At 38.5% G+C, this 25740-nt stretch overlaps 1 protein-coding gene across 5 annotated transcripts in view; it reads left to right on the top strand.

Moving 5' to 3' along the window:
- The first annotated feature begins 566 nt into the window (after positions 1-566).
- The window catches only part of LOC116161553 (homeobox protein cut-like), a 96535-nt gene continuing 71361 nt past the window's right edge, over positions 567-25740 (top strand). For 3 of the 5 annotated variants that reach the window (XM_031474941.1, XM_031474938.1, XM_031474937.1), the window contains exon 1: positions 567-1378. In XM_031474941.1, coding sequence (XP_031330801.1) covers positions 1256-1378 — 123 coding nt within the window. In that variant the 5' untranslated portion in view covers positions 567-1255. The remainder of the gene's footprint in view (positions 1379-25740) is intronic. The other 2 variants (XM_031474942.1, XM_031474939.1) reach the window with 2 other exon arrangements.

Genomic DNA, 25740 nt, shown 5'->3' with positions numbered 1-25740 from the left:
TAGCAACCTCCTAAATTTTCATGTAATTGCGTTCGCGTTTAGTTATCTCGGAAAGTAAAAATTGCACGTGCATTTCTGTCGATAATCGACGAAATCGGTCGCATTCCGCAATGATGTGCATAATATTGTGGGTGCATTCGGCGAAGTTTTAGAGGTGTTCGCCGCAAGAAACGCCGGGCTAATGTGTTCGAAATCACTCAAGAAGTATCAGAATTTGAAGCGCGCGACTCATGCGCAAATGACACCATCCCTTAACATCAGTCACAAGAAAAAGCAGTTAAAGGGGTAGGGTGGCGTGCGATTTGCGCACATAGAACATACTTCGATTTTTAACCAAAAAGAATATATCTTAGCCTTTTGCTTCAGTATTGGTCGTCTATGTGGTCGTACAGAGGAACGAGAACGAAATACGAGGCGGCTAGAGTGAGAGTGAAAGGAGACGCTCCGTGAATTTCTTTAAGCCACCGTCAGTTGGCGCCTACGATCAACAATGAAGGCGGAGCCTTTGATGAAACAGTAGTTGGCGCGAGTGGGACAGAATAGGCGCCTACTGTGATGCACCATGCATGCTGCTCTCATGACTCAGTGTTGGGGTGATCATCCCGACGAAGACACGCGAGAGCGTAGATTAAGCGATTGTCTGTCAGCACTTCGTTATCAGTTCCGTCAAACTTTTCACTTTTGTGCGTTCCCTCATTTTTCCACAGTGACTTCCAAACAAGTGCTTCCGAAAACAAAGTTTTAAAAAAGTTTAGCCGCAGAGAGAGAGAAAAAAAAATCCCAGTGACACGATATCGAAATATAATTATATACATTCGACCCGAAATTACTTTTGTGTGAAAGACATTTTCGATCAAAAATTGTGTTTGCGTGCTAAAGTTCGATGTATTTCAGACACGCGAGATCGTTTGAATCGAATTTCTAAGACACAAAAAAGAGCACTTTAGGCACGTCAAGCTTCATCCAAAGATGAGACATCGAGAGCTTCCACCGGCTAATTATTCCATTGTGTTCTGTGTATGAGTGCGTGTGTTGTTTGTGTCAAAAACAAATGATGATCGTCGTTGTCGTAGCCAAAAACAAGTGACAGTAGTAGTTGTAAGCCCAATTAAGTGAATGAAGTGAAGGGGCTCTTAGTAAACCCAGTGATGGTGTTGTCGCGGTCAAGTGGGTGATTTTGGGGTTAAGTCCCGCGTTCACCACGGCGTTCCTAGCTAAGACCCCAGCACTGGCGGATGTAGAAGAGAGGATCCGCATGCAGCCTACGGCAACGGCCTCCATACCGCCCCCTGCGGATATGGACCTTCAGGCTATGCAGTCTATGGATTGGCTCTTTAAAAAAGAACGGATTTATCTACTGGCGCAATTCTGGCAGCAGGTACACACATTTTTATATATTTCTCTAAAGGCGCGCGTCAAACGAAACTTTGCCGGGATCAAACGCCAACTTTGACGCAAAGTTTCCAAAGTGGAACTATCGGAATTTCGACCGGCTGCTAAAACTGAATTAACACCTCGTGACCGCGTGCGTACGAGAATATTCGGGTGGTAGGTAACTGTTTACACTAACCAAAGTTTGTAAACACGAAAATGGTGACCCCCTTTTTTTTTGAAACAAAGTTTCAAAAAAAAATTTATCGTCTACATTGATATTTAGGGTCTATTAAGTTCTTAATAACCACTCAGTCCAAGTTTAGTGCTTCATAAAAAATGTCACCGACTCGTTATTTTATAGTGCGATGGGCCTTTCTAGGTATAAATAATGACTATATTGGTAATAAATAATCGCAGTCGTAAAAAGAGTTCGGATACGATCCGTAAGGGCTGTCGACGGCAGCACCTATCGAGTTCGTTATGTAATTTAACCCTTTATAGCACTTCAAAACTTACACGAGTTTTCTTTAAAATGTAACATGAGAATAGACAAAGACGGCGAATTAAGTCCGTCTTAGTGTCTAATAGTTTAATGGAATCGCACTGTAAGACTTATGTTAATTCGCTCGGAAAGTAAGCTTCTTCACCTGTTACATTTATTTTCCATTTCCACGCGTGTGAGCCTTTTAGTTCCAATTTTAACAAAAACGCGTATCGAACATATCTAAAGTCACAGATCAAAAAAGAGAGAGGGAAATATAAAATACGTGGTGTAGGGATGCGAGGGGTAAGATCGAGTGGTAGGGGTAAGGGGTATAAAAGATGAACGTCGGGGCTTCGGCTTAGTTAATCAATAATATTGTATATGTATATATACAGAGATAAAATAAACTCTCTCTTTCTGACACATATTTACTTGCCGCACTCTTTCCTCTTTCCACATGTATGTCTCGCTCCTACCACCTGCAATTGGCAGCACTGGGCCGATTATTTTGTTTCTACTTTGTTCGCGTTTTACACATCTGGATTGGATTCGCGCAAATTTTGCCAATTCAACAGTTGCCCGCCGACGTAAAAATGTAGCCAATTTGCGTGACCCACTAAACAAAAACGCACCAAATCAAATCGCATTATACCTACTTGAAGCACCCTGTATGTAACAGATTAGTGTTTTAGTTTAGTTAGAAATCTTGAGAAAGATTAATCTTCCCCCGTGAGACGCGTGACAAGTTTGCATTTTAGCATTTGGAGATCTGGATCAATCTCTAATTTGTAACAATTTCGATCTTTAAAAGTTTCACGGCAGAATCTTAGATCTAGATACCTCTGAGAATTGAACAATTGCAACTTCCGCAAAAGACGCGAGCTTGGATTCAATTTTTTGGTGGAAATTTTCATTTCTAGCAAATGAATCTAAAAAGCTTCGAAAGCACCTGAAAATTGCTCGCAGCAAGCCTTGAATCTTGATGAACAGATCGAAATTTTAGATCTTCAATACGACACGCGTGCGCAGTTTCAAGCACGACGAAATTTTTTGATCTAAATAATTGAAATTTTTGAAACAATTGCTGCCCAAAGGCCGCGCGATTAAATTGAAACGTCTTTAAAATGGACGAAACGTTTGAAACGTCTCAAAAGTAGAAAACTTAAATTTCACATTCAATATATAAAATGATATATGAAATGACAAGCACGAGGTAATTTTAAATTTTAGAGAAGATCGAATTGTTTGCGCGACGCGACGTTCAGACTGCTAGCAGAAATCTTGAATTTTTACCAAAGATCGAAGTTATGCATATAAAGTTTAATAATGATAAAAATAAAATATTTGGGATAATCGCAACTTCGTCAAAAAAACCTGAGGTGAATTTGAATTTTAGAAAACAAAGACTAAATCATCTTGATCTCTATTTTAAAACGAGCGGCTCGTTTCAAGAATCTAACTATTCAAGATTGCCAACAGAAATCTTGAATTTTGGGAAATCTCGAAATTGATTGATCTTTAATTTGCTTAAAACCCACGACGTTTGAAGGTTCAGACTGGTCAATATCGCCATCTTTAAATCGCGCGACGTTTAATGGCTGGGACTGCTCAAGATCGAATTCTTTAATCTTAAATATCGCGCGACACGTTTGAAGTTTTAGCCCACGATCGCTGGGAGAAACCTCGAATTTTAGAAAAGATCGAATTTGTGAATATAAATTTTGATTCACTTAAGTATACAAAATTATGGCCACAAACGCAACTTTGCCCAAAAAACGCGCGACTGATTTGAAAGTTTAGAAAACAAAGTATCTAACACATCTTGATCTTTAAAACAAGCGGCACGTTTCAAGATTCAGACTGCTCGAGATCGCCGAGATCCTTAATTTTAGAAAAGATCGAATGTAAAAATCTTTGATCTTCAATTTCTTTAAAACGCGCGAAGATCGAAGTTACGCCTATAAATTTTAATCGTTTTATAAAATATTTGCTATAATCGCAACTTCGTCAAAAAAGGCGAGGTAAATTTGAATTTTAGAAAACAAATCATGTTGATCTTTATTTTAGAAAAGTTTCGGAAATATTTGATCTTTAATATCTTTAAAACGCGCGTCGTCGCTAACAGAAATCTTGAATTTTAGAAAAGATCGAATTTCAAAAATCTTCGATCTTTAGTTTCTTGAAAACGCACGACGTTTGAAGGTTCAGGCTGCTCAATGTCGCTAACAAAAATCTTGAATTTTAGGAAAGAGCGGATTAAAAAAATCTTCGATCTTTAAAGGTTCGAACTGCTCAAGATTGCTAACGGAAATCTTGAATATTAGGAAAGATCGAATTAGAATCACTACAATCACAATTTAACTTAAAAAACTTGAGGTACATTTAGACAAGATCGAATCTCAAGCCGAAATCTTGAATAAAAGACGCGAGATAAATTGGAATTTTCAAACACCTCAAAATCGACTGTGGAAATCCGGAATCTTTAAAAATCTTTAAAAAGTAATAGTACGTTTGAAAGGTGTCTTTTATCTCTCTGCTTTAATTTGTTTTAGTTTGAAAATGAAACCGAAAAAAGCAGCCTACTGCGCTACACTCCAAATTTTGTTTTTGATGAAATTTGGATGACTATATTTATTTTGTTTAAAACAATTGGAGTCAAAAAACACCGAAAACGTGATTTGCAAGTGATGCAGCAATGAATATGGAAAAATATGCCAGTTATACAGTAACATATTGAGACCAAAAATACAACATTAGTCTCCGATCGTAAAAGGTAATCCACCCGTCGTTACTAATGGTGCTAATTCACCTTGAACCTCCCCTTTACTTAGCAAACTTTTGCGAGGATTTTAGCAAAAATAGGCATTGAGGCACAATTTTGGTGGCATCCTGTCGTCTATGTGCGATATCCGACACTATCTATCTCTGAACAAATAACAAAAAAAAAACACAACCAAAGGTAGCAATTGTTTTTGGATAGTTTGTGCAAACCAAAGCCAACTCGAATTGTCCCAGCAATTCCTATAAAATCATAAAAATAGTTCGATTTCTTGAAATTCTTTCATTTGTTCGAACTCTTTTTTTAAAGAGCGAGGCGAGGCGGCATGGCTGGCTGGCCATGCAGACGCTACATTTTAAATTGTGTAAAGAACCGAGTGAGGTGACGTAGTTAGCAGATTCAAGAATATGTCATAAGTTAAGAAAAGGGCGAGGCGAGGCGGCGTAGCCGCCGAAGCCGAAGCTATGTCCCATTTCCTTTTCAAGAGCGAGGCGAGGCGGAGTAGCAGGCGATTCGGCGACTATATTTTAAATTATTTAAGTAACCCAGCGAGGTAACGTAGCTAGCAGACTCAAGAATATGCCATAAGTTAAGAAATGGGCGAGGCGAGGTGGCGCAGCCGCCGGAGACGAAGCTTTGTTCCGTTTTAACACAAAGACGTTGAGGTAACGCTTATGTGCTCGATTTTCCTTCGTCTGTCTGTCTGTGTCTGTCTCTTCCATCGAGATCTCGGCCCCTGGGCCACCTAGAGACTTCTGGTTTTCGCTAATTGATAGCTGCTATGGTCTATATTTGCCCGTTACTCGTCATTTGCAGTAGTGTTACGCAGTAACATCCATGAGCGGGTTTTGAAACAACTTTTTTTTATTATTGAGATCCTAAAAACATTCTTTTTTATTTCGTTTTTCTTAAATTTCCCTATCAAAAAGTAAACTAACATTTTAATCAAGTAGCGTATGAATGCTCTACTTGATGTTATTTTCATCCAAATATCAAGTAGCTTTATTGTTTATTTATTGTTTTTTTTTGTTTCTACCGCTACTTGATATTTTGACAAAAATAACATCGAGTGTATATATTATATTGTCGAAATTTGTATTTAGTCCATAACTTTTGATTGAGAGGTCTGATCGAAAAAGTACGAATCGTTTTGGATTCTACGCACCAAAATTAGTGAGAAAAAGTGTTTTCCCGAGAAATTTTGGAGCAGTCGATTTTTGGTAAAAAAGGAAGGTAATTAACTACCTTTTTTTGAGGTCGGAAAAAAAAATTGTCTTGAGATCGACCGGGAAACATTTTCTTATAGAGTTTGGCCCGTAGAATCTATAATTTCAAACAGTTCCAAGATTGGGCTACTAGTTCAAAAGTTACAGCCCTTTGAATTTTCTTTCGAAATTGGTTTCTAGTCCATAACTTTTGATTGAGAAGTCGGATCGAAAAAGTACGAATCGTTTTGGATTCTACGCACCAAAATTAATAAGAAAAAGTGTTTTCCCGAGAAATTTTGGGGCAGTCGATTTGTGGTAAAAAAGGAAGGTTGTACACTGCCTTTTTTTGAGGCCGGAAAAAAAAATTGCCTCAGATCGACCGGGAAAAAACATTTTCTTATAGAGTTTGACCCGTAGAATCCATAATTTCAAACAGTTCCAAGATTGGACTACTAGATCAAAAGTTACAGCCTTTTGAACTTTATATACAGGGTGATTCCTATAGTACCTGCCACCGTTTGGGAGCGTGTAGGTGGTGCGTAGGGGAGTATTTTGATATAGGACACTTGGGGTCGGAAATCTAAAATAAGGGTGCCAGAGCCAAATTTACCTTCTGGAATTTCGCGCCTGTAGGTAGGCAACCCAACCGGCCGGCGGTGCACACGGAGCGATCTCAGGCGGCGATGTGTGGCTGACACTTGATCAGAATTTTGTTTAAACCCACGAAATCCCGTCTGCAACGACGCGTATCAAGTGAATAAACACTATGGCAATAGTATAATAATAGTTGGCTAGATGTAGGAAGTGCATTGAGAACAACGGTGGCCACGTTGAACACTTGTAAACGTTATTGCTTTTGACTGTCGTTTTCCCTCCTTCCCTCCCATGTCGCTTCCTCGCGCTAACTCGCTCTGCATCGCTCCGCGCGAAACGTCGGTCGGTTGGGTTGCCTACATACAGGCGTGAAATTCCAGAAGATAAATTTGGTTCTGGCGCCCTTATTTTAGATTTCCGACCCCAAGTGTCCTATATCAAAATACTCCCCTAGGCACCCCCTATACGCTCCCAAACGGTGGCAGGTACTATAGGAATCACCCTGTATATAATGAATTTTTAAGAAAAAGGAAATATGTATTATCGCAAAAAAGAATGATTTTAGGATCTGAATAGGAAAGTTTGGAGAGTATACCTCTTATACTATTTGAATCGTACCTGCAAAATATTACCTATAGTTCAAGTAAAAAAAAACCCAACGTAATCTCGAGTTCGGAGTACCGCAGGGTGGAGTTGCGGGACCAGGTTTACGCTAATGAGTTGCCACTTGCAACAACTGCCGACCCACGCCCGATATTATACCTTGAGGACACTACCCTTGTACAAATGATGTAGAAATTGTCCAAGACAAGTTGCTTAAAAATGAAGAGCCAAACATTAGTTTTATTTGACTTTTTTTCCATAGTTACTGAAAGTGATCCTGTGAAACTACTAGATCCATTAACATTCACTCAGTACATTATTTATTTATATACGAGTACACCCTCAATAAGTTGACTTTTTAATGTTTTTCTTGTACTGTTGTTTGTTCTATTTGACGTGTACCTGTAAAATTGTTCTTGGGGGCAATTACAGTTATAATTTAAAAAAAGGTGAGAAAATTAGCTGATTTTTCCTCGAATTTTTCCAGAGGAATTTTTCCATTTCGTCGGGTTTCTTCAGATCCTTGAAATTCTTCACATCCATCAGATTTTTAAAACTCTTTGCATTCTTCATTCTTCAAGTTTTGAATTTTTTTAGTTTCTTTTCCATTTCTTCCGGGAGATCTATGATATTATTCCCACATTATAATTTATTAGATTATACTTAAGTTTTTGCGCACAAAAAGGCTTTTGTTTAAATATTGACCCTTGAAATGCTTTCGAGCTTGGATTCTTCAAACCAATCCGTTAGTTTGGATCCATCAGATTCTCCAGATTTCTAAAATTCCGTTTGCTTGAGATCCTCCGATCCTTGAAATTCAGATTTTAAGATCTTTCGTTTCTTTGACTTTTCAGATTTTTACAGTTTCAGTTTCTTTTAGATCCATCCATCGAATTTGAAGAATTGAACAGTCTGAAGCCGATATGAAAAAACTTAGTACTTATAATTGAATGTGAAGAACTTGAAAAAATTGAAAACGCTCTTCAGAAAACCTTTTTTAGGGGAATTTTTCGAAAGGAAAAAAATTCCCCTGTGATGGTTATGTCCGTCTGTCTGTTTCTCGCATAACTCGAGAACGAAAAGAGACAGCGATGCCCGAGGCGATGTCAAACCTTCGCTAATCGATTCCTATGAGTTCAAGGATCAGTGCTATTGAGTATGAGCCGGATCAAAAGTCTGGTTTCCGAATACGAGCCGAGTGGTAAAAAATTCCCCTACTGAAAATCTTATGCGATTCTTCGTATCTTTGTTTCTATATTTCTCCGTATTTCAGTCGACAAAGAAAAGCGATAAGTGGTAATGTGGGCATTCCTTCAGTATTCTGCGACGGCCAATGGATTACATTCGACAGTAATTTTCCTTAATTTTTTGTCAATTTCTAAGGGTGCGGTATTTATCGAAACATTCGACGGGGCTTTCGTCTCATATTTTTCGACATTTCAAATCTCCGCGCTTTTTAATTTCGGACGTGTTATTAGATTTTACTTTTGTCCTTTCATGTTTAACGTAATATTGAATTTCTCCGTGTTTGGTGTAATTAAAAAATATTTGATCGGTGACTGCGTCGCGTTTTTCATACAACAAACAATGCCACTTTATATCTTTCCAATTAAACGCACGCCAATTAATTAGGTCCGTAATTTGGAAAGTTGCGACAATTAAAGGCGATCATTAAAAAAAAAACTAACCCCCTTCGAAAATCGCGACCTGCCCCAACGTCGCCGCCGATTGATAAAAACACGCTCATCTTCAATCGCCTTACGCACCGTCTCGGTGTCTTCCCCAATAAAGGGGCAACCGAACCGATAAAGCCATCAAGAGGATATTTTTTACTCGTTTCTCCCCCATTCACCGATCGGTAAGTAAGTGATCGGGAATTGGGGTAGACCCGGAATTTCCCAAGGAAAAACTTTTCCGCCCTCATCGCCAGACGTGCGCGCCTTGATGTTGTTTTTTCCTCTTCGCAAATTTGCGAATACTTTAACCCACTTCTTCTCGCCACATTTTTTCGCAGACGCCGAGGATAAATATTAACAGAAAAGGAGATTTATCCGTCGATAAGACGAACTAAAACAGACAAATCGCTCTGTAAACCGACAGCAGAGTACGAAATTCCTCAACCGTTCAAATCCTGATTATTGAATAAGTAAAGAACGAAGGAGAACAAAGGATTGTTAAAGCAAAAGAAGCCCTCTACTACAATTACGAATTAAAATATTTGATTTTCGCTTCGATTATTTAAATTGAGGAATCTCGCGACTAATTCGGCTTTTGTTTTCGGGGATTTTTAAATTATTTGCGAAATTTAATTTTTCGTGTTCCTAATTAAAAACTAAAATATACGGCGGCGGCGGCGGCGGCGGCGGCGGCGGCGGCGGCGGCGGGAGTCGGAAGAGAGGTAAAATCTGCCTGCTCGTTAGTGTATTATAATTTAATTTAGAAATTGAATGTAAGAATTCCGGATGAATTAACTCTACTTGTCGCCTAAACGTTCCCGAATGAATGTTTAGCGTTTTACCCTTTCTCAGTTATATTGGCTTACTTATTAATGCACCGATGAGTTTTACAATACTGCAGATTTATTGTTCTTCCTTTTTAGACGCCGTTCGCACTGGGGACGTTTGTTCTCTTGGTTTCGCCATATGCTGAGACAAAAATTAAATAATTCCCCCCATTTTCCATTAGCAAATTTTCGCTATTTGCCGAAATCAGAGTTGCTGATGCTGATGTATTCTTTTGTTTTTCTTTGCCAGTCAAGCCAGAAACAAAAAAATTGACGATCTACAAAAATTAATTTCGATTCAGCGACAAGAATCGATAAGAAGATAATTCGAAGAACAAAAATATAAAAGATCCATGATGAATGTGAAGAATGTGAAGACGGTGAAGAAACGGAAGAATTTTAAGAAAGTGTGAAGAATGATTTGGGTTGGGATTTTTTCCATTCTTCGTATATTTTTGTGCTTCTTCCGTTCTTCTACTTCTTAAGGTTTGTCGAATTTCCTCCGACATTTCATTATGTTTCTTTCTTTGAGTTCTTCCTACTCTGTTGCTTCGAATTTGTTTAATTCTTCGCTTAGAGTTCTCTAATTTTCTCGAGTTCTTGATTTTTCTTTGTATTTCTCGGTTTTTGTAAAAATTCTCACTTTGGATTCTTTATATTTCTTACCGAGCTTCTTCAGACTCATCAGATTTTTAATGTTCTTCCTTCCCATCGAATTCTTCGACATATTCTAATCCTTGATCATTTGATTCTTAATATTCTTCTCTAGTTTCTTTCAGATTCTTCAGGAGTTCAGGATGTAGAACAGCTCGACTACTGTGGGTTCTTTGTTTCTTCAAGTTATCAGAATCGTAGCAGCAGATGTGACAACTCTTAAAGAAACGGGCGATGAAATATGTCTCAGTTAAGAAATGAACGAAGCGACGGGGGTGCCAGAGCCGAAGCTATTTTCCATTTTTTTAAAGACCAAGGCGAGGCGGCATAGCAGGCGATGCAACCACTGCATTTTAAATTACTTAAAGAACCGAGTAAGGGAACGAAGCTAGCAGACTCAAAAATATCATAACTCATAAGCTAAGAAATGGGCGAGGCGAGGCGGCGCAGCCGCCGGAGCCGAAGCTATGTCCCATTTTTTTTTAAAACGAAACCAGGAGACGTGACAATTGTATCTCAAATTATTTAAAGAACCGAGCGATAAAACGGTGCTAGTAGTCAAAAATATGTTGCAAGTTCACAAATGGGCAAGGCGAGGCGGCGCAGTCACCGGATCCCAAGCTATGTCCCATTTTCTTTTAAAAACCAAATTATCTAAAGAACCGGTTGATAAAACGAAGCTAGCAGAGTCAAAAAAGATGTCTCAGGTTAAAAAATGAGCGAGGCGAGGCGGCGCAGCCGCCGGAGCCGAAGCTATGGGCTTCTTTGTTTAAACAGTGAGACAATGCGGCGACTGTATCTCAAATTATCTAAGTGCCTCATGTTAAAAATCCCTTGATGAGGTGTAGGTAGATTTCTTTAACCGCATGAACATATAAAAGTGGCCGCCATTTTGTTCCACTATGGTAATTCCGTCATATTGGAACAAAACTGGATAGAGATTTCTCGCGAGATATTATGAGGCGAGGTGGTGCAGCCGCCGGAGCCGAACCTATGTTTCTTTTTGTTTAAAGAACGAAGCGATGCAGCGAGTATATCTAAAATGATCTAATGGCCGTTTGCACCGACAAATTTAAGCGGAGCTTAGCTTAAGCATAGCTTAAAATCCATAGCAACAATTGCCTCAATAATCGTTGCCATGGATTTTAAGCTACGCTTAAGCTAAGTTTCGCTTAAATTTGTCGGTGCAAACGGCCATAAGTCAAAAAGATGTCCCATGTTAAAAAATGGGCGAGGCGACGAAGCTATGTTCAATTTTTTTAAAGAGCGAGGCGATGCGGCCATTATATTTTAAATGATCGGCTCGAAACTGAGCTCGTTTTCGAGCTGAGCCGAACCAAAACTTAAGTCGACAAGTAATTTTCATGAAATAAATATAAACAACATATTATACAGTGTGTCCCAGGTAGAACGCACCATAGGAAAACGGCAATGTAATTTTGCGCTAAGGATCCACCCGGCCTTTGAAAATAGGGTTCAAGGTACTCCTCTAATTCTTTCTAGCGTCAGGCAAACGCAATAATGCACGTTGAACGCTAACTTGAAATACATATCGAAAGCTTCGTGGATTCTTAGCGAAAAAATACATTATAGCTCGTCTAGTATAAAAACAGTCACGTCAATCACCGCAGGTAGCCGCCCACTGCAGAACTGGTCGCCTGTGAGTTGTACACAAGTTATGCTATTATTCATCATCTCTATGTAGCCCACGCGAAGAAAAAGACGTAAGTTATTGCAGTGGGCGGCTACCTGCGACTGTTCTTATACTAAACGACGTATACTTCTGTTTACCTATGGTGCGTTCAACTTGGGACACACGGTATGTCGAAAAATAAACCGCGTGAAAAGTGGATCCAGAAAAGCGATACCCATTTTCGATAGGCTTATTCGATGTGACATAGGTTAATCGTGCAAAGTTTGAACTGAATCGGTTCAAGCGTTTGTCAGTTATCGTTTTTACAGAGACAAACGGGCAGACACCATCGACTCCCTTATAAAACTCGCTCTGCCGCTTAATAATACATACAGTCGAGCTGCTCGACTTGACTCGAAAAAGACTCAATGCTCGGTTCGTTTTTGAGCCCAGTTCAGTTTAGCTCAAATTCGTGTCCATCCCTAGGAGCGAGGAAACGTAGCTAGCAGACACAACAATATGTCGCCAATTAAGAAATGGGCGAGGCGAGGCGGCGCAGCCGCCGGAGCCGAAGCTATGTCCCATTTTTTTTAAGGAACAAGCAGAGACATTGTGACAACTATATCTCAAAAAATACCAGGTCCAAAAATACGTCGAAAATTAACAAACGTGCGAGGTGAGGCGATCCGAAGTTAAGTTACTTTTAAAGGGCGGAAATAAAGGCGTCATCTGTTTTAAAGAGTGAGGTGCCAATTTATTTTTAAGAAACGTGCGATGAAACGTAGCTGACAGAGTCAAACATATGTCGCAAATTAACAGATGGACGAGGAGAGGAGGCGCAGCCGCTGGTGCCGAAGCTAGGTAGCAGTCGAGGCTATGTTTCCTGTTTTTTAAACGCGAGACGAGGCGGCATTGCAGGCGGTACTTAAGCTATATCAAGTTACTTAAAGGACCGGACCAGGAAGCATAGCTGGTAGAGTTTGCGTATTTTGAACACACTGTATTAACCTCAGTATTAACTTAAATGAAATTGTTATTGTCCATTATGCCAAATTATTTCAGATTCCAATTACGCAAACTATACAGGGACAGATTAAGAAATACACTCCAATTCTGTATAATCCGAAGAAAATCAATGTTCCTTGATATGAATGAGTAACATTTGTGGCAATACGATCTATCCGAAACTTTCGGCATCACTTCCGGTTTAATTAACCGAAAATTGAGACAACTTTTGTTTTTCAACTGTAATGCCTTTTTTTAAGATTTTTCAAAAAAGCGGTCAATTTGCTGTACGACAACATAAAATATGCGTAGGGTTGCTATCCAAAAAAATAGGAAAATTCGTGATTCAATATTTACAAAAAACTTATGACATCTAGCATGCCGTGTGTCATGTCACACAGAAAAGACCACGATCAACTTGTTCAATATTTCGATTTGAACATTTACTTTTGAGCGATACGACCCACCAGTGTAACACAACAGACACCACGCATCCTGACAGCACACAGCATGCGAAATTTCACAGTTCTTTTTAATATTGATATCCGAATTTCTCCATTTTCTCGGTTTTATTATTATTATTAAACCAGAAGTGATGCCGAAAGTTTCAATATGCGATCGGATGGATCGTAATGTCACTGTATATGACAATTTGTTCGTATTTTGCCAAATAAAAGAGATGTAGAGCCCTCTTATCTCGAACGCACTGTATTTTTGATTTCAAATTTACTGTAAAATCTCGGATTGCCATGAAAAAAACCATTTTTTTGACACATCAATATGTCGGTCTTTATTTATTCGCAGAATCAAGAGCAAGTCGAATCCTAGGCTATTCTTATTATTACCATTGTTATAAATGTGGATAAATTTACCAGCCAACCTTGTTGAAAAGGGTCACGTAAGAAACTGAAATGTAGTCAAGTGCGCTGTGTTTAAACAAATGAAAACTGCTTAAATTTATAGTTCAATTGTTTCATGCGTATTATTATTTTTGTCACATTTATGGAATCTGCGGTTGTCAATGTCGGAAAAATCGATTTTGTTTGCCCAGCCCGCTTGAAATACCGCCGTTCTTAAGAGGTGAAAAATTCGAGTGGGTCTAATCCGAAGAATAAACGCTTTGTATAAAACGGTCAAGTGTGGGCAATAAAAGCATAAAGTGATTCATTGAGTACTTGATTTAATAAATTGATTAAATCATCCCATCAATAGATGGAACTGTTAAGTCAATTCTCGACCTACGGCGACGGAGTTAGATTGATTGCTTTTCGATCTTAATTCCTTTTAAAAGTAGCCGTGAGTCAACCGGCCGACATCTGGTTAATTCAATAAGTTTTTTTTTTGGGGGAATGGAATGGACCGAGCTTAAATTATCACAACAGGAGTTGATTAAAAACATCAATTGTTATTGAAGGAGGATGTTACCAATACTAATTCTAATTGCCCCTCGTATGATATCCTTTCGGAATCAATTGTTCAATCTGATATCTCGTCCGTCTCTTTTGGCGCGTAGCTCGGGAACGCTTCGGACGAGGAGGGAAGAGCTTCTGGTGAAAGAAGTACGAATGTGTCCCAATAAAAGAGGTAATTCACTGCAGTCATAAATAAATGATTGATGATTAGAAAATTGTGATTACGTCACATCCGGTTCTGCTTGATGCGAGACCATATCGACAATGATTGGGAATTAAGAAATTGCGCTCGCTCCTTTTGTTGGGACGGGGAGGTGCAACACCCTGTAGATAAATAACACCTGTCTCGTTCCCACGATTCACCCGCTCGGTAGCTTTGTTTATAGCTGTAGATTTAAATAATTTAATCGTTTTTTCTAATAATAAAAAGAAATATTAATAAGTCGCGTTGATGGTATCAATAAATTAATCTACAATCAGTTATATCAAACAAGAAAAATTCTCATCGCATTCGAATAAAACGTCGAAGTTATAAACCAATAAAAACTTACAACATTCCCCAATCATAAAAATTAATAAGACAACAAAGCCGATCACGATCGGTTCATCTACTCTGTAAATATCCCGATCCTTGTCTTTTATAACGCGCGTCTCGCTGCCGTATACTTAACAGTAAACGCATAAACTTAATTGTGAATTATTATCGGCGGGCGTAATTAAAAAACTATAAACTTTTTTTTGGAAAGACAGAAAATGTGAGAATCAATCACACGCTGAGAGAACATTCAAATTTTATTAGCTGGTAAATCCTAGATTGAACTTTTTAATTAGTTTGGTACTTGTCATTGGCGATTTTAACATAGACACTTCGTCGGAAATCCGATACGATACACCCATCACCAATTTATTTAATTAATTAAGAACGTACAAATTAAAATCTTCTAATGAATGTCAATAAAAGTTAAATTTTCAAATGTATCGATGAAGTAATACCAATTTATACGATAAGAAGTGAGTCACGTTTCATGCAAGTGTGAATTGTGTATTGGACGCTTAGTCTTCTTAATTAATTAACAACGGACACCGATCAAATAGTTCTAATTGCTCGCGATATTTTGTTTATGTTCTCACGGTCGAAAAACTGCAACCCTCTGTATAGGCGCGCGACGAAAAAAGCGGTCTCTCACAATAAATCTGGCCGTCGTTGTTATTTTCTTTTAGACCCGTAAGAATTGATGTTTAAATTGCGAACGTTAAAGCCTTAATAGCAAGCAAATACCAAAAACGCGTCCCTATAATAATCGCTCGATTTATTTTTGACATTTAGCGGAATGCGGCGAAACAAAAGCGAAATGAATTCCGATTTCTTTTGTAATTCAACTATTTTAATTGTTTTTCTTCGCTACATCATTTCTTTAATTGAAAATTGTCAACCAAGAGTGATTTGTTAGTTTATTAGTGGCAGTAAATGTTTATTTGTAACAGTTCCGTTAATTGAGGCGAGGATTTTATATACTTTTCAATGTTCTGCAGGTGCACGCCGATTCGCAAATTAGCGAAAAATTTGCAAATTAGCAATACTGATTTACGTCCATTGTTTACGCGGAACGTAAGATAATTATATACCTATTTGCATTGGTGGTACATAATTGGAAACTAATATGCCTGAATTATTACCTCTCACCTTATGGGATCGTCATTTTCAGTCACTAATCTGAATTTTTTGAAGTACACTGTACATTTTTGAATGCTTAGAATGGAACAAGTGGGAACTGTGTGGAAGTAAACTTAATTTTTCTTCAAAATATCAAGAATATACAGTGTTTAATAAAAAAATCTCTTGATTTCTTGATTTACAATTTATATACTAATAAATAATGAGTGCCATGACAAAAAAATTGAAGCGCATATTTTATTCACGGCAATCTACGGTTTTGCAGTAAATTTAAGCTCATTTCAAAAAATGCAATTTTAGCTTGCCTTTCAAGACAATGATTTTGTGTTGTGAACTAAACAAAAACGAAAATATCAAATTCTGTGAAATTTAAAAAAAAATGAGCGGAATTAATTTTAGAAGAAAGTTTTAAAGAAAGAACAATTGCAGAACATTTTTTTAAAATTTAATTTAAAAAAATGTAGTAAATGTCAACCGAATCTTGCGATTATAATTGATTATAATCATTGTCAAGATTTTCTTGAAATATTGACAGTAGGCACTTCGAAAAACAAAATATTTTTGAAATATTGACAGTAGGCTTTTTAAACAAAAAACAAGTAGAAGTTATGGTTAGCAATATCGACTCTTTACGCTTGTAGCGGTTTTGTACACGAGTAGGCTTTTAAAAAAAAACAATATTGCCAATGACACGCGTGAGATCAACTTTTTTCGAATATTGATAGTAGGCTTTGTAAATAAAAGCAAGTTGACCCTCCTTTGACTCGCAATTTCTATTAATATCGATTTTCTTTAAAGTAGGTACACTTAAAAAAATAGGACACAAACAACATCAACTGTTTTATGAGTAGGAATTTTTTTAAATTGGGAAGACGTTTAAAAAAAACAACTTTGACAGATTGACTGTTTTACTTTAGTAGTAATTTTTTTGAAATGTTGTCAATAGGCCATTTAAATACTGTTTACTTTAGCAGCGATTTTTTTAATTGAAATTGACAGTAAGTCTTTTTGACGTCCAATATCGGCTCTAATTTGTGTAACTTCAAAAATTGACAGTAGACGTTAAAAACCGAAAATTGTTTATGGCGCATGCTGAGACTTTTTTGTAATTTTAACAATAGGCATTTTAAATGAAAGCATGTAGAAACGCCCTTTGACACTCAATATCCACTCTAGTTAGTGCAAAGATTTGTTTCAAAAATTGACAGTAGAAGCTCAAAAAAAACGAAAGTTGCTTATGACACCTGCAATATCAACTGTTTTATGTAAGTGGCAACTTTTTTGAAATGTTGTCGGCAAACAGTGTATATAAAAAAACGTAGAATGCCCTTGACGCTCAATTTGTGTAAAGATTTTTTTCAAAAATTGGCAGTAGACGCTCAAAAAAACGAAAATTGCAACATCAACTGTTTAATGTAAGTGACAACTTTTTTGAAATGTTGTCAGTTGACATTTTGTAATACAAGCAAGTATATTCCCCTCTGACGCTCAATTTGTGTAAAGGTTTTGTTCAAAAATTGACAGTAGATGCTTTAAAAAAACCGAAAATTGCTTATGACACATGCGAAATCTACTGTTTCATGTGAGTAGCGACTTTTTTAAAATGTTGTCAGTAGGCATTTAATACTAAAGCAACAAAAACCCCTTAAGGCCCAGTTTTTGTAAAGATTTGTTTCAAAAATTGACAGTAGACGCTCAAAAAATCGAAAATTGCAACATCAACTGTTTCATGTGACAGCTTTTTTGAAATGTTGTCAGTTGACATTTTGTAATAAAAGCAAGTATAATCCCCTCTGACGCTCAATTTGTGTACAGATTTTGTTCAAAAATTGACAGTAGACGCTCAAAAAAACGAAAATTGCTTCTGCCGCATGCAACCTCAACTGTTCCTTGTGAGTAGCGACTTTTTTGAAATGTGGTCAGTAGACACTTTGTATAAAAAGGCAATAATCCCCGAGAATCCCCTCTGACGCCCAAGAAAACGAAAATTGCTTATGACGCATGCCACTGTGTTTCATTTTAGCAGCGACGTTATTGACTTTTTGTCGCCCGATTCCGACTCAAATTAGTGTAAAGATTTTGTTCAAAAATTGACGACAGGCGCTCAAAAAGCCGAAAATTGCTTACGACGCATTCAATATCAACTGTTTCCCACGAGTAGCGAAATGTTGTCAGTAGATATTTTGTACAAAAGCGAGAAGAATCCCATTGACGCTCAATTTGTGACAAGATGTTCAAAAATTGACAGTATACGCTCAAAAAACGAAAATTCTGACGCATGGGACATCAATTGTTTTATTTAAGCAGTGAGTTTTTTTTAAATATTGACAGTAGGTCTTTTAAACAAAAGTAAGTAGAATTTGCTTTGGTACTCAATATCGACTTTAATTTTTTAATGATTTTCTTCAAAAATTGACAATAGATGTTTAAAAAAAACCAACTGTTTTATTCGAGTGGCAATTTTATGCCGATTAACGACTATTTTGGAATATTAGTTACTATTTTCAAGAAAGTAAAAGACTCCAAGTAGCTTTAAAACGACTAGTAAGCGTTCTAGTAGTATTTTCTTAGGAGCGATTGGGGGAAAATATGGAAAAGTATAAAAATTGGATTTTAAGCTTTCTGTAATTCCAAACGGCTTTCTTTGCGAGTTTTGATATCCTCTCCCATTTTAAGTATCTCTTAGTGTCCCAAAATTATGTAACAGAATTATAGTGAAATGAATACATGAGACTTCAATAATGTAAATTAAATAGGTCCCAGAATTGTTGCCTTGCGGCGCGCCTTCAGTCACATAAAATTGTCGTAGGCGGCAGTAACGTAATTTTGACGTGATTTATCGATACGCATGTCAAATCACGTCTAAATGACTTCAATTGGTGATTCTGAATCTATCAAAGACGTGATTATACCCAAGCTCGCCGGCAATAGATCAAGAAATTAATGCCGTGGAAAAAAACGACAGAATATGCCAAAACACTTGTTATACTGCGAAGTCTTATCCTGGCGGGGGGTGCGTTGATCGCGACAGGAGGTCTCTACGAACACTATATCAATTGATCTCTTTTTCTACTTTTTAACGGATACGTCCAACTTACGCCCTTCACCGTACTAATTATTTGTCTTTTTTTTGCGATCGAATCAACCGCTCTCAGACCCTTTCATTTGAAACACATGTGCTTTATTAAAATACAAAAATAAATAAAAGACATCACTCCGAAGCCATAAAACGTCGAGACATTATGTTTCGATGATATTTTTCATCACAAATAAGCTACGCTCTTTCTTCTTGGCTTACTAATTAAGAGGCGACTTTTAATATCTATTTAACACGGATAGATTTTCGGCTATTTTTTACGTCCATTTCTAGTCCACAAGACGTCCAGCAGGTGAGTCGACAAACAATGAGGTTTTTAAGGTCAAAAACATCGTAATGCGCGGGCACCCGACGCGTTTTCGCCTCAATTTCGTCCAGCTGAACGCACGAGGCTCGGAATCGAGTGTCGGAGCGTACAATCGCCAGCATTACGTGAAAAAACTGATCATTGCGCGTAACTATACCATAAAACTATAATAAAATTCAATTTAAGAGTGGGGAAGTAAAAGGGTTATCGATGTAGGAGGATCCGATATAAAGACCTGCCTTCGTCTTCTCCTCCCCTTTAAATCTGATAGATGCAGCCTCCAACTTTTATAGGATTTTTATTCCATTCCCCTTTTTTTTTGTTTTTCTCTCCTATTCGAGGAGTCTCCTAATTATCAATTCACGTTCCGTCCAGACGAAACATTTTCGCGTTTCGATACTTAATTTTTTTTTTAATTATAATAATTAACCGATTTTCGGAATAAACCGCCGTTACTCATAGACTTGTGGTATTCGTGTTGCACATGACGGAAGCGGAGTTTTTTTTTGTCCCAAGGTTTCACTTTCTATCTGCTGTGTTTTGGCAGTCGGCATTTGCATTTTTTGTGCGTGTAGCAGTCTATTTTGATTAAGTGCTTTCGATTTCCATTCGTTTGGGCTTGTCATGCGTTGTAACTTTGATCCTTGGTGGTCATCATGTCCAAAAATCGTTAAAATTTTTCATTTCGTGTTCACGTATTGAAAATGTCCTCCAAAATAAATACAATGAACCAAATGTTTAAACAAAATTAATTCTTAAAGTCGATTTTTTCTAATGAGATCGACAGTATGGCATTCATTAGGGAGTAGGATATATGAATTGGTTAAAAAGCAGTTTTTCAAACCCAACCCTCTCTATGTACCTCCCCCCTCCCCTAAACATACAAAATAAAATGACAGGGAATGCATTTTTCGACAGCACAATTGTTGAAAGACACTACGTTTAAAGTTAATTTGAGAAAGACACCTGAACTGTTCGCCGAACTTAGGTATAGACTATCCCCCACTAACCCCCACTAACATATTGTATCAACCTTGGATAAACCTGAACTACTCGAAATGTAGTTCGTATAACCACCCTTGTTTGGTTGGGCCATACCCCCAGACCCCCCAGTGGCGCATGCTTTCCAATTTCAGCATGAGTTCTTTAGCAGAAACAGTATAGATTTTTGTAGTGAATAAGGGTGCATGTAATAGGTACCTATTACCTTGGGGGGGGGGGGGGGTTATGGAATACCCCGCAGCAACAAAGAGTAGTTTAATGTTGAGTACCTATCACGTATAGAAACGAGGTGAGGCGGCCCGGAAACCCAGTTTATAGACCATCCCCCAACGTATGGACTAACACGTATCAGAGTAAGATAAATGCGAGGATAATTGTAGTTTATAAAACCACCCCGCGAGCATATGGAGCAGGACATATCAAATCGGCAAATAATTACAGTAGATAAATTGCGTCACCTCACCTTTACCTGGTAAGTCACGGTCCATACGCTCGGTTTCGGGCGGCTACGCCGCCCTCACCTCAACGCTATTACGTTACGCTATAAAAGTAAAAGTTTAATTCAATGAAGATTGGATTGAAAATACTGTTTCGTTTCGTTTTAAATTTTGAAAATTCACGGCGCCAAATCCCCACGAAAGTTAAATCATCGCTTAATACAGGTAACATTCAACAAAGCGAAGGTGAGGCGGCGCAGCCGCCGAAACCGGAGCATATGGTGAAGGACGTATCATTCGACAAGTAATTATGTAAATAAATTGCGTCGCCTGGACGCTTTTTTTAGTATTCACGGTTCCATATGCTCGGTTTTCAGCCGCCCCTCACCTCGCGCTAAATTAACGTATACGACGGCTGAAGGTAAAAAGTTTAAAATCGATTGAAATTGAAAAATTGACCCATGGTTGTTTTCCTTTCAATTTAACGTTTTAATTTTCGAAATTCGCGGCGCAATTCGAAGTGAAATCAAACCCTTTAATACGGTAACACTCAAACATATAGAGCGAGGTGAGGCGGCGCAGCCGCCGAAACCGAGCATATGGGGAAGGACGTATCAATTCGACAAGTAATTATAGTAAATAAATTGCGTCGCCTGACCTTTTTCTAGTAATTCACGGTCCATATGCTCGGTTTCGGCGGCTACGCCGCCTCACCTCACGCTATTACGTTACGCTAAAAGTAAAAGTTTAAATTCAATTGAGATTGATTGAGAATACTGTTCGTTTTCGTTTTAATTTGAAATTCACGCGCCAAATCCGAAGTTAAATCATCGCTTAATACAGGTAACATTCACAAAGCGAGGTGAGGCGGCGCAGCCGCCGAAACCGAGCATATGGTGAAGGACGTATCAATTCGACAAGTAATTATAGTAAATAAATTGCGTCGCCTGACCTTTTTTTAGTAATTCACGGTCCATATGCTCGGTTTCAGCCGCCTCACCTCGCGCTATTACGTTACGCTGAAGGTAAAAAGTTTAAAATCGATTGAAATTGATTGACCATGGTGTTTTCTTTTCAATTAACGTTTTAATTCGAAATTCGCGCGCCAAATTCGAAGTGAAATCAACCCTTAATACAGGTAACACTCATAACATATTAGAGCGAGGTGAGGCGGCGCAGCCGCCGAAACCGAGCGTATGGGGAGAGACGTATTAAATCGGCAAATAATTACAGTAGATAAATTGCGTCACCTCACATTTACCTGGTAAGTCACGGTCCATACGCTCGGTTTCGGCGGCTACGCCGCCTCACCTCACGCTATTACGTTACGCTAAAAGTAAAAGTTTAAATTCAATTGAGATTGATTGAGAATACTGTTCGTATTCACGCGCCAAATCCGAAGTGAAATCATCGCTTAATACAGGTAACATTCATAAGGCGAGGTGAGGCGGCCGAAACCGAGCGTATGGGGAGAGACGTATTAAATCGGCAGGAGATAAATTGCGTCGCGCCTGACCTTTTTCTAGTAATTCACGGTCCATATGCTCGGTTTCGGCGGCTGCGCCGCCTCACCTCGCGCTATTACGTTACGCTGAAGGTAAAAAGTTTTAAACTCGATTGAAATTGATTGAGCATGGTGTTTTCTTTTCAATTAACGTTTTAATTCGAAATTCGCGCGCCAAATTCGAAGTGAAATCAACCCTTAATACAGGTAACACTCATAACATATTAGAGCGAGGTGAGGCGGCGCAGCCGCCGAAACCGAGCGTATGGGGAGAGACGTATTAAATCGGCAAATAATTACAGTAGATAAATTGCGTCACCTCACATTTACCTGGTAAGTCACGGTCCATACGCTCGGTTTCGGCGGCTACGCCGCCTCACCTCACGCTATTACGTTACGCTAAAAGTAAAAGTTTAAATTCAATTGAGATTGATTGAGAATACTGTTCGTATTCACGCGCCAAATCCGAAGTGAAATCATCGCTTAATACAGGTAACATTCATAAGGCGAGGTGAGGCGGCGCAGCCGCCGAAACCGAGCGTATGGGGAAGGACGTATCAATTCGACAAGTAATTATAGTAAATAAATTGCGTCGCCTGATCTTTTTCTAGTAATTCACGGTCCATATGCTCGGTTTCGGCGGCTGCGCCGCCTCACCTCGCGCTATTACGTTACGCTGAAGGTAAAAAGTTTAAACTCGATTGAAATTGATTGAGCATGGTGTTTTCTTTTCAATTAACGTTTTAATTCGAAATTCACGAAGTGAAATCAACCCTTAATACAGGTAACACTCATAATATATTAGAGCGAGATGAGGCGGCCGAAACCGAGCGTATGGGGAGAGACGTATTAAATCGGCAGGAGATAAATTGCGTCGCCTCACCCTGTTGTGGTAAGTCTCGGTCCATATGCTCGGTTTCGGCGGCTGCGCCGCCTCACCTCGCGCTATGACGTTAAGCTGAACATAAAAAGTTTAATTTTGAATTAGGTTGATTGACCATAGTGTTCTTTTCTCCATTTTTCGTTTTAGTACGAAATTCACGCGCCCAACCCGATGTGAAATCACGTATAGAAACGAGGTGAGGCGGCGCGGCCCCCGAAACCGAGCTTAAAGATCGGTATGGAATACCCCCCAGACCTCCCGGTGGTGTAAGCTTTTCCAGTTTAATGATGGTTTCTATTGATTTAGCATTACGGTATAGATTTTAATTGCGAATAAGAGTGCATGTACCTTTGGAGGCTCCCTCATCAAAAAAGAGAGTAGTGAGCCGGCGCATCCGCCGAAAACCGAACATCAAGGCTATGGACTGGATTTTGATGAAATTGTTTGATGTCTCTCCGTGTGTTCCCGGATGGTTTAGATTCACAATTGAGTCCGATCGAATTTTAGGATTTTTTAATTTATTTATTTATTCTTATCTTCTATGGTATGCCCTTCCCATTTATCAAATTAAGAAAATATAACCGAGGCGTTCATTTTTAAGAAGATATTCCCCCCAAAATTTCTTTTTACAAAATTTCACTTATCAAATGAAAATGTTTTTTTGTCGCGGTGGACATACTTAAATTCTTTTTGCAATTTTAAAATGTCAAAAGTGGAGTTTTGGATTAAGGACCTTTCTTCTTTGTGTCAGAACAATAGCGAAATTAGGTACTAAAAGCTTTTCGCATGAATTCGCTACGAATTTCAAGCCCAAAAAATTGGGAAGATTGAAATTCGAAATTCATTTTGTGGTAAAAATGCCAGAGGTTTTAAAAAGTTCTAGAAATTTCGATGCTTTCTTACGCGTTGCCGAGCGGCCAATGATTAGGCATGGCCATGAATTCATAGTCATCCCTTCACCATTACGAAGCCAACCGATTTTTCCGCTATACGAATAACAAAAATTGAGGCAAGTTTAATGCATCTGTATTTCCGATAGTACTAAAAAAACGCAAAATTTCCTATGCGCTGAGTCACCCATCACCCCCATCACCGAAGCTAGTGTCAAAAGTACTCACCCTTGAAGTTGGCGCTCATCTGTGATTTCTGAAACAAAACAGCAGTAAGTATAAGATGCGCACAAAACAAATTGTTTCAAAATATTAAATTAAAGACTTACTCAGATACCAAAACTTGGTAGTGGGCGGAAGAAGAGGACACTCCATACCATGCGTTCCATTTTGATTCGGATGGATGAATATCTGAAAAGAAACAGGACTTTATTTCAATGAACTTTTGGTATGTCGGAAAAGTAACGTTCATCAGTCTGGGGGGACGGGCCCTTTGCTATGTATCTAATTATATCTGACATCGAAGATTACCTATGCAAAAAATTATGAGTCACAGCATCTAGTTAGCTTCAGAAACCGAAGAAAATGAGGGAACAGTTAAGGGGTCCAAAGCCAACTTGAGAATATGCTTCGACAAAGCTGGCGAATGTGCAAAAATCCAAGGAGCTGAGATCCTAAGAAACTGAAAAAGTATGGAGAGAAACCATGGGAGAGGTGGAAAAGTGGTGGTTGCTGAAAACGAAACATTTATTTGTAGACATTTCGTCATTTCAGCTTTCCTCATTAATAGTTATAAAACAGATTCAGATTCATCACAAATTCTCACGGAAAACGACCCGGGCAATCAGCACGGGGGTAAAATACTTGCTCATTTCCCATTCCCCAAAAAGGCCACAATTTGCAATTAAAATCAGTGCAAAATTTCATAGAATTCAAAGCGACTCGGTGCGGAAAATTCAAAAACGTTTCCGAAACTTGATCTTCCCCGCAATGAAAATGTAAAATAAAGAAAGCAAAACTCATACCTTTTGCAAAGTTTTCTTTGATTGGAACGGAAACGGCACTAGACACGTACACTTTCGCGACCGATAAACGAATGATTTGGAACTGTAGCGTTACAAAAGATAACCTAGAGGTCAGATATCTACCTGCAATAATCGTGAATCACTGCAACAATTTTAAAAGCGCAATCGATTTGTTGAATTTATTGTAGAATTCTCGGGATTTTCAGTGGAAGTTTCTTCAAGATGCCCTAGGAGGGTTTTAGAAGATTTTTCACATACAGTTTCCATTTCATTCCACTCGAAAACACTAAGGGATTTTGAATATTAGGCTTAAAAAATACCCTAAACACTTTCGGAGGGTTTTTGTGTAAATAGTCCTCTCAAAGTCGAAAGAAAATGATGACAGATCGAAGCGGGTTTCAGGCAAGCGCCAAGAAACTCCTCTAAGAGCGTTCTAAAATGGTTTTTCTTAGAAAAGACTTTTGGAGTCTTCTTAGAGTTCCATTAATCATCTAACGAAATCCCCAGTTTAATTTGGGATGGATCTTGTGGAAGGAGTTTTTATCGATCAAAGAGAATGGTGCCAAATCGAAGCCGGTTTCAGACCGGTGCCAAAAAGGTTCCAGAGCACTCTAAAAATCTTACGCAACATTTTTCCGTTGTACTCGACAGAATAAGGGCTTGTGGAGCTT

The sequence above is a fragment of the Photinus pyralis genome, unplaced genomic scaffold, assembly GCF_008802855.1.
Source record: "Photinus pyralis isolate 1611_PpyrPB1 unplaced genomic scaffold, Ppyr1.3 Ppyr1.4_LG10, whole genome shotgun sequence".
Taxonomy (NCBI): domain Eukaryota; kingdom Metazoa; phylum Arthropoda; class Insecta; order Coleoptera; family Lampyridae; genus Photinus; species Photinus pyralis.
The sequence above is the reverse complement of the archived record's forward strand: the minus strand, read 5'-3'. Positions and strand labels throughout refer to the sequence as shown.